This window comes from Quercus lobata, chromosome 4, assembly GCF_001633185.2.
Source record: "Quercus lobata isolate SW786 chromosome 4, ValleyOak3.0 Primary Assembly, whole genome shotgun sequence".
NCBI lineage: Eukaryota > Viridiplantae > Streptophyta > Magnoliopsida > Fagales > Fagaceae > Quercus > Quercus lobata.
Genome location: NC_044907.1, coordinates 4,300,334 through 4,310,051, shown reverse-complemented (window position 1 = coordinate 4,310,051; position 9,718 = coordinate 4,300,334). Strand labels below are relative to the sequence as shown.

The 9,718-nt window shown below is 38.2% G+C and overlaps 1 protein-coding gene across 1 annotated transcript; it reads right to left on the bottom strand.

The window, feature by feature from the left end:
* Positions 1-4,182: 4,182 nt before the first annotated feature.
* On the bottom strand, positions 4,183-9,339 carry LOC115983663 (receptor-like protein 13). The gene is made up of 7 exons (XM_031106397.1): positions 8,945-9,339; positions 8,607-8,762; positions 8,257-8,412; positions 7,949-8,023; positions 7,686-7,832; positions 6,584-6,730; positions 4,183-6,487 (listed from the first exon to the last, which is right to left on the bottom strand). Exons 1-7 carry the CDS (start codon positions 9,321-9,323, stop codon positions 4,872-4,874), a joined length of 2,676 nt encoding a protein of 891 aa, XP_030962257.1. The 5' UTR covers positions 9,324-9,339; the 3' UTR covers positions 4,183-4,871.
* Positions 9,340-9,718: the final 379 nt, after the last annotated feature.

Sequence of the window (9,718 nt, the reverse complement as noted above, 5' to 3'; positions counted from 1 at the left end):
AGTGTTCGTCCGAGACACGGACGAGCAAAGACTTCAAAACTAGCTTAACAATCCATTACATAGGACGAGAAAACGCTAAAAAGTCTAATCATCAAGGACGACAAAATGATCGTCCATAATTTTGGAATGATGAAAAATCTAGCCAAAAGAAATCAATTTACTTTATCTTGGTGATGTAATAAAATTCACCCACATGCCCAAACGAGGTGAACTGAATTCCTAGATGGACGAACCACACTGCTGATATGAAAATAAAAATTTCATACGTAAAGCAGGAAAACGTGTATATTCAAACACAATGGAAGTAAAAATAGAAGTATTCATTTCTTTCATGAAATTCAAAGGGTGGACGATCAACGGCCAAAAACCCCTTCAGTTTTGAATATGAAAATGTATATAAAACTCGTCCATAATCCTGGACGAGATGATTGTACTTGCATGAACTTTAAAAAAGAAAAAGAAGTAAAAAGCCCAAAACAACAGGCACTTCTATGAAAAGGCAAATAAAAGTAAATTTTCTAAGGAAATAGATTTCACTTGGGCAAGCTCGTCTTGGGGTCGTCCTGAATGACTTCAGTGTTAGCATCGTCCATGATGTTGACGTCCTCGGAACTCGTCTGCAACACAAAACTCTCTGTAGCAAGAGGAAGCTTGAACGAGTTGAAGTCCAAATCAGGATACGCCTCTTTGGCATCAGCACGGAAGTCTTCATACCCAGCTGCATAATGACTGTCTAGACGATTCTTATACTCGTCAGACTTCTTAAAGGCAGCAATTGCTTCCTCACGTGCCTTCTCCAAGGACGAGGTAAGCTCTGAAACTTGTCCCTCGAGATGGACGATGCGGGTATCCTTCTCTAAGTTGTCAGCTTTGAGCTCCTCCACTTCGTTCTTCAACTTCGTCTCGCTTCCCAGCAGACGATTAAAATCCTCTGTCAACCTAATGACCTCCCCCTTCTTGAGCAAAACCTCATGGCCCAGCTCCTTAGCCTTATCCTTGGCTGTCTTGGCCTCTGAAGCAAGCTCCTTGGCCTGGCAGGTCGCTGTATAAAACTTTGACATAGCCTGCATTTGGACGAAAAGGAGTTAGACATTTCATTCAAAATTAAATGTCTACACACAAGGACGAGGAAGAAACTTACCTTGAAAAGGTCATGGATGCCAGAACGCTCAAACTTCTTCACTGACATGTTGTAACATTCGTTAACCTCATGATCAGTGACGATCCCTTTGAACGTCCTCCATGCATAACCCTCGTCCAGAACCAAATTAGAGGGACGATCAGAGGACTCAGACGGGTCAGGCTTGTGAGAAGTTTTAGGAGCAGGGGGAGGATCAGACGGAACAGGATGAACCGTTTGGACGGGCTCCACGTCCACCACAGGCTCGTCCAAGTTCACTGTTGGTGGAACAAACTTGGGAACCTTTGGAAGGGAAGTCCTTGGTTTTTGTTTTTTGTGGCCACGACGACTGGGGAGGTCGTCCAGATCCACAGTACTCGAGATTGATTTAGACTTCCTCTTCCCAGCCTGGACGGAAGCCACTTTAGCAGTAGGGGCAGCAACATCCTCGTCCCCGCTAGCCACTGTTCTCTCTTTGTTTTCCCTCATCGTGCTTATTCCTATGATGAGGAAATTTAATATAAAAAAAAAACATATATAATAAGATAAAAAAAAAAGAGGGGAAAGGAGAGCTGAAACAGTGGACGATCACTTACTTCGACGAGTGAGCTCCTCGTGACTTAAGTTCTCAGCAGTAGGAGTTGGACCGAGTCCCCAAGTTGCTAGACGAGTAAAAGTAAGCAAGTCGTGGAAAGTCCTTCCTGGAAAAGTGCGAACCACTTCTATCTGATCCAAGAAAAACTTATCCAAACGTGGACGAACGACAGCTGCATCACCAAGATAAAGGGTTAGACGAGTGACAGATAAAAATTTTTGAAGGACAAACAAGATAAAATGGAAAGAAAAACATACCCTTAGGACGAAGACGACCTAGAGGGCTGGTAAAAGGAGGGAAGAGGGGAATACCCACATCAGCTGGGTCCCCAGCCCAATTTCCAGAAATAATAAAAAATTCTTTTTTCCAAAGCCGGTCAGACGAACTACGGCCCGTTATTAAACTGTAATATGAACCTCTGGACGAGAACTGGTAGAACCCAGCAGATTTTTTGATCTCTGAGGGCTTATAACAGTAAAGGAACTCGTCCACTGTAATTGGACGGTTCCCTTCCAATGCCTCACGCCATAATACTTGCATGGCAACTATCGTCCTCCAACCATTGGGGTTGAGCTGGTTTGGCCCAATACCCAACCTTTGGAAGAGGTCTCTGCAGAAAGAGTTTAAGGGAAACCTAAGGCCAGCTAATAGGTAAGAAGCGTATACCCCTAAGCCAGAGGAAGGGGAACAACACCATTCTCCAGGATGGGGTAGACGAGGGTTAAGCTCTTTAGGGATTTGATATCTATCTACAAGAGTTTTTAACTTAGCATCGTCTAAGGTGGATGCTACCTCTGGGGCACAACTATAGATTACATCTTCGTCCTCTTCCTCGTCTTGAGGAGGACTTGATGGCTGTCTGGACGAACTAGCCCCAGATCCAGAAGCCGCCCTACGTCGTTGTTCCTGAAATTCCTCTAAGGGAATGCCAGGAACCCCAGACGAGTAATGCTCGTCTGAGGAATCACTACAGGACGAACTATCTACACTACCGTCACTCTCAGAAGAACCGTCCTGGTAGTCGTCTATCTCTTTCTCTAGACTAGAAGATGAAGGCATGGTTGAAATGTAGAGGACTTAAAATGAGAGCCTAAAAAGAAAAAAAAGAAAGAGGAAATACCTGATGAAACTAGGACGAGAGCTAGACGAAAATCTTGGACGAGTTGGCAGAAGAGAGAATGAGGAAAAAAGTAAGGGGCATGAAAGAGAATGCGCTATTTATAGGCCCCAACAACAGGGTCAACGAAGCGACACTCACCACTCAGAGATTGACACGTGGCGATCCCTTTGGGAAACGAAATCGACGCGACTGGCCAACCAACAGTTTCGTGACACGTGGCGTACGAAAAAGCGAAATTTTGTTGAAATCACGACAATGTCCTGGACGACCCTTTGAACAAAGGGGCAACTGATAGAGAAGCAGAAAATAATCCATCTCCAGCTCGTCCAAATGGCTCGTCCAGAGCCTACAGCGCAGGTTGATTCCAGAGTATTATCCAGAAGAAGAAGAAACGTCCATGAATAATAGCACCACTCCATAAATTAAGTCTTCGATGGACGACATGATCGTCCATCAGGTTCGTCCATGAGCAATCGTTAGATATCCTTGGACGACTAAACCGTCCTACGCCAGACAGACAGAAGGTCAACACTTAGACTTTCGACTAAACCCGCAACTATCTCAACAAACCCTTCGAATAAGTTAACTTCCATTAGTGGTTACAGTTTTATATCCGTTGAGGTAGTTAACTCCGGAGTTGTTGGTTTCCACAAATCCTGGGACGGTTATTGGACAAGTAACCGTCTCAGGCTCCCTATATAAGGGATCGGTCTGAACCCGACAGAGGTAAGATTTTCTCTCAGACAATTTTCCAAAATACTTGGAACTTCCTTCTCTACGAAACTAACTTTTCCATCGGAGGGGGTTCGACCGGTCTTCTCCGGTCTCCTCTTTGATTGCATTTCCTTCCTTGCAGGCCATCAACCGTTTCGATAGCCCACCGAAGCCAAACCATCCACCTTACTGATTCGGAGCGATATCAAAGGATATTTAGATGTAACTTGGAATAAATCTTTTGAATATATAGATGGTTCAATATTTACTAAAGCATTTAGAAAAAAACACTATTTATTGGTTTTCTTTGGAGCTGTTAGATCAAACAAGTGCTTGTGCATTGGATTGGATGTCCCCATATTTTGGTTTTGAACATTGTGAATTCATGAGCATGTTTTATGTGATTTGGCAGAGTTCATGGTGAGTAGAAAAAGAGGTTGCAATTTCGAAATAATTTGCAAGATTTAAGATTTTCTTGCCGTTACATGGCACTTCATGGCTAGACTCCTAGCCCCTTGGGGGTAGCTATATTTCTCTATCTTTGCATAAATCATATATTCAATTAAAGCAACAATGCAAAAATACAATCTTAGTGCTTTAAAATTACACAGCAAATACAGATTTTGCACAACGTAGTATTAAAATTCAATCTTTAGATTCAAAATCCAACAAGAAGAGACACACATACATGTAATCATTAAAATGCAAGGCTATGCAAGTCTGAAATTAAACAACTTACGGTAATAAACCACAACAAAAAAGTAGCAATACAAGGCTATGGAAGGCTGAAATTCAACAACTTACGGTAAAGAACCACAAAAAAACAGCGATATGTATCAATACAATCTTCAATGAGATTAAACCAAGCCCTACGCCAGTATGGTTTTAAGTAGAGAACTGCAGCCATTTCCAACAGGACTGTTATGTAAGCCACCACAAAGCTTATGTAGAAGATACCCATGTCCATGAAACTATCACCTTCTTCCCCGTCAATATCCATTGGCATTATAGATAGTTGTCTCATTTTGGTGCAACTATTATGTAATGGAGGTCCACACAAGAGAGGGTTCCCCTCATAGCTGCTTTCACCAAAAGTAACGAATTGATTTTTTCTGTCGGGTGTTGTTCCTGATAAGTTGTTGTGTGCCACAATAAAGACCGCTAGAGAGGTCATTTCAGTCAACCGAGGTGGAATTTTGCCATTCAAATTATTGTAGGAAAGATCCAGACTTTCTATTTGATTTAAATTTGAGAATGTTACTGGGATTGGTCCGGATAGATTGTTGTGTGACAAGTTCAATGCACGAATGTTGCTGCTCTTCCTACCGAGTTCCAGTGGGAATTTTACCTACTAGGTTGTTGCATGAGAGGTCAATTCCAAACATGTACTCGAGGATGTCACCCTTGTAGGAGTAAGTTCTAGTTTTTGTAGTGAACTCTACTTCTTCTTCAGCATCCATAACTCCGCGAAACGTAGATAGATCATAAGGGAGATATTTGATAATATTTGACTTTGTGTTCAAATATAATGACAAACTCCTTAAAAAAGTTACCCCTGAAGATAAACCTCTTAAAGAAGTTTTGTGGGCAGATGCATCAAAAGTAATGTTACTCAAGCAATAAGGAATTAGACCTGAAAATTTATTGTAGGAAAGATCCAAAATGTTTAAATTCTGCAAAAGGCATACTTGAATTGGAATTTGACCTTCTAAATGATTCGCTTTCAAGAGGAGAATTCTCAATGATGAGAGGCTGCCAATCCAATTGGGAATGTTTCCAGTTAGATGGTTATCTCGAAGATTCAGTGCAAGTAGATAGGAGTTGTTTTGGAAAGAACTTGGAATTGGACCGCTCAAGCAATTTTTATTTAATTGAAAATAACTGATACTTGAGGAATTGAAGCAAGATGGAACAGAGCCAAAAAGATTGTTGTCAGAAAGGTCAAGAAATGCAAGATCAACGAGTTTGCATAACTCAATTGGAATAGGACCTTCAAAATGATTTTTGGCCATAACAATATCTTCTAAAGATGTCACATTCCCTATCCATGTTGGAAGTGTGCCTGAGAATTGATTGTTGTCCAAATGTAAATTTCTTAGATTAGTCCAATTAGAATTGGCAGGAAATATTTGGCCACTGAAGCTATTGCTTGATAATATGAGTAATTCTAAATTGTAGCAACCCATTATGAAATGCATTGGTATGGTTCCTGAGAAATGATTCTCAGACAAGTCTAGACTCCGTAAGAAAACCAAATTCCCAAAAGAAGAAGGAATATTGCCTTCAAATTTATTTCCTGACAGTTTTAAAGATTCTAAATTTGGAAAAATTAAACCGAGGTTTGTGGGAATTGGACCATGTAAGTAATTATTAGAAATATCTATGCGCAACATGTTGGGACGAATATCATATGGCACCATAAAAGGCCCCGTGAAAGAGTTATTATTTACAATAAAAATCTCCAATCTTGTCTTGTTCTCTAACAAATAGGTAGGGAACTGCCCAACCAACTTGTTGTGAGAGAGAACAATACCTCGCAAATCATATTGGTAATGAAGAAGTCTGGGAAGTGTCCTATTGTGAATGTTAGACGAACAATTTGACAAACTGAAAACCTTTAATTGGAAGGTGGGAATCCAAGTAAGGGAGTCAGGTTCCAAAGCTAATATATTGTTATCACTTAATAGGATCTTAAGATTTGAGAGGTTGGAAAGGAAGGACAACGTGGATGGGATCGCGAAGTTGTTATCTGAGAAAGAAAGGTACTCAAGTGATGTCAAACTTGATAGTGGAGACTGGACAATGTTCCCATTGAAGTGATTGTTAGAGAGATCCAATACCCGGAGTGATGTCAAGTTTGCCATACATGAAGGTAGTCTCCCTTCAAAATTATTGTAGCTGAGGTCTATCTCTTGGAGCTTCTTAAGTCCACACCAGCCTATATAATGTGATAATTAGTTATTAGGTTCTACTATTGTAATTATTTGAAGTAATATCATTGTGAAAAAAAAAAAAAAAAAAAAAAAAAACCCACCTTGGTCAGGTAAGGTGCCATTCAGTCCACATGCTACCATTGTCAATGCATTAAGAGAAGTCATAACTCCAATTTTATGAAGAAGACTTTTATCAAACGACGAACCATCCAAGTTCAACTGCTCAAGGTTGTTTAGTTTGCTCAACTCTAAAACAAAAGCAGAAAGCTTAGAGGTATGTAAATCAATAAAAAAAAAAATATGTGATACGATAGAGCATAAATTAGTACTGATTGCTCAAAATTATTAAGATACCACACAGAAGTGTTAAAGTAGCCAAGACCACTTCCGTAACTAAGATTCTTTGAAAGAAAGTAATTTTATTTTATCTAATAATAGTGTATAGAGTATAGACTACCACGTAATGTATACTTTCATATTTTAGAATTTAATTCAAATTATGAAATTAATTTATTTCAACTAAAGATGATGCTTTTCCTTGAAGATCTCAGTCTTATTTTAAGAGTGCGTTGTTAAACCTTTTTTTTTTCCCGTTTTTCTACAACATCTAAATCACTAAATAAGTATTATAATGTGTGCAACACCGTAAACATTTTATTCGTGGGTTGCTTTCTTTTTTTTTCTTTTTTTTGAGAGAGTTTCAACCTATAGCGTCCGCTCCTGATAATAGCTCTTTATAATCAGACCAAGACACCAATCAGTTTTTGGCGTAAGCGGGGATTGAACCTCAGATCTCTTATACAACCATAAGAGACTTTACCAGTTGAACTAACTGGAACTCTATTCGTGGGTTACTGAAGTAGGAATATAGAACAAGTTTGAATTGCTCACTCTAGGCAACGTAGAACGACCTTGAAGCTCCTATGTGATTGTTGGTTTAGGCCAAGAAAGGTATGCTAAAAAACCAATATTAAAATCTCCGCTGTGTAGTCTTTGTTTTTAACATTTTGAATACAAAATTTTAACAAGACGAAAATAGATTATGATACTTATGAAAGACAATAAGTTTAGTCTCATTGAATTTCAAGAAATTTGATTATCAATATTTAGAATAGGGTTTTTATAGAGATTTTCTACTATTATGCCAGTGATTAAAAGTAAAATGCAAAACAACGCCACCTTGATGTCAATGGTATAACTTACCTTTAGTGGTAAACGATCCCTCCAAATTGTTATTTGAAAGATCTAATGTCTTCAACGATGGGAAGGCAATTAATGACTCAAGAACTTGTGCACTGAAATCATTCCCACTCAAGTCTAGGAGTTGCAACTTAGTTAAGATGCTTGAATCTATAGGGCAAAAAGAAATATCTCAAAAACATCGACATGATAATTTCATTTGGCATACCATACCAAAGAAGTATTTGATTTGAATCAATGAACATATATTTTTATAGCCTATATTCCTTTTGTTGTCACGAAGTCATGGATATTATTCTGACTCAAGTAAAGCTCCTCCAAGTTCCTAAATGCTTTAAATTCTACAATAAAAAAAATTACATAAAAAATCATGAGAAAAAAAAAAGTAAAAAAAAAAAGGAACTTTAGGTGCATAAATACTTTTCATTTAAAATAGCTAAGGAAAAAAGGGTGAAATTTAGTTGCATAAATATCAATGATTGATAGGAGGGAAATAAGAAATGCTACATGCTCAATTAGCGTGCATGAAACACTCTTCCAATTATATTCCTTTGCAAATTAATGAGAGTTTTACCTTTGATATGGATTGATCCATTCAAATTGTTTTTACTCAAATCTAGTTCCTTGAGCGATGCAATACCACTTAAGGATTGCAGAATGCTGTGATTGAAATTAGTATCATCCAAGTGAAGCACCTCCAGCTTGCTCAACAAAGAGAATCTTTCAAAACCTGCAATTTAGATTATTCAATTTGCATATCTGTGACTTTATATTCCCACAAAACAGTACAAAATGAATCTTAACATGCAACTACTCTGTGGTCTACATTTATTTTTAAAGAAAAGGTAAAAAAGAAAAAAATAATTTCAAACAATTTACTTTGGTCAAACAAATTAGTTGGAGGATTTTACCCGAAAGGCTTACCTTGGATGGGGATTGATCCATTCAAATTGTTGTACCCCAAATATAGTTCCTTGAGGGAAGCAATTCCACTCAAGGATGAAAGAATGCTGTCATTGAAATTATTATACTCCAAGTGAAGCACCTCCAACTTGCTCAACACATATAATCTTTCAAAACCTGTTTTTTAGATGCTTCAATTTTCACATCTGCAACTATATATTCCCAGAAAACAGTATAAAATGATTCCTAAAATACAACTATTTTTTTCTCGACTATTTAAAAAAATGGATGTAATAGATAAAATTAGAATATCAACAAATTAAATACTTCCTACTTTTCTTGGGATATAAACTTGGTACCTTCATTTGGGACCCATCCACGAATGGAATTATCACTAAAATCGAGGTACTGGAGCTCTTCAAAGGGAAGAAACAGAGAGGCATTAAAGTGCGAACCTCCCCCACTTTCTCCACTCCAATAGGAAATCGTGCTATTAAGAGCAAGTTGGATTACACGGCCAGTAGTGATGTTGCACTTGACACCTTCCCACTCACAGCAATCACTCTCTTTGTCAGCTGAGTCCCAAGGTGTAATATCATAATCATCATTGTAGTTGACGGAAGCTTTGTATTGCAAGAGTGCAATTCTCTCTTGCTCCCAGCAACCAAAGCACCCATTCATACCTAAATGAACCAAAAGTAACACCACTGGCCACCAACAATAACGTCCCAACTCCATTAATTTTTATTTTCCTGATTTTCTATAACAATAAGACTGACAAAATTTTTGCTCAACTCTGATTTATAATTCCAAGCACAATAGGTTTTGAGTTGACATATCACTACCACCATCCTATATATACCTACTACATATACAACTTTCTCAAATATCCTGTCCTTTTTCCAAAAGCAAAAAAGTTTCATCCATTATATGAATGACTTGGACTAAGACTTTGCAGTCCACATTGTGGTGTCTTTCCACCCAACTACGTACAATGAAGATCTTTTCTAAATAAAAAAGGTGCAACAAGATAATTTATTTTCTTTTGATGATCAATAAATACTTTGATTGAGGGAAGCAAAAAGAACCAATGGACTTATCGATATAGTTTCATTGTATCAAGTTTGACTTTT

What these genes read in the sequence shown, in the direction of transcription:
- LOC115983663 (XM_031106397.1), bottom strand. Translation starts at nt 9,323, where the DNA reads ATGGAGTTGGGACGTTATTGTTGGTGGCCAGTGGTGTTACTTTTGGTT. An exon ending in TGGATGGGTCCCAAATGAAG is followed by an intron (nt 8,763 to 8,944) that starts GTACCAAGTTTA and finishes TCTAAAAAACAG; the next exon opens with GTTTTGAAAGATTATATGTG. An exon ending in TGACTTCGTGACAACAAAAG is followed by an intron (nt 7,833 to 7,948) that starts GAATATAGGCTA and finishes TTTGCCCTATAG; the next exon opens with ATTCAAGCATCTTAACTAAG.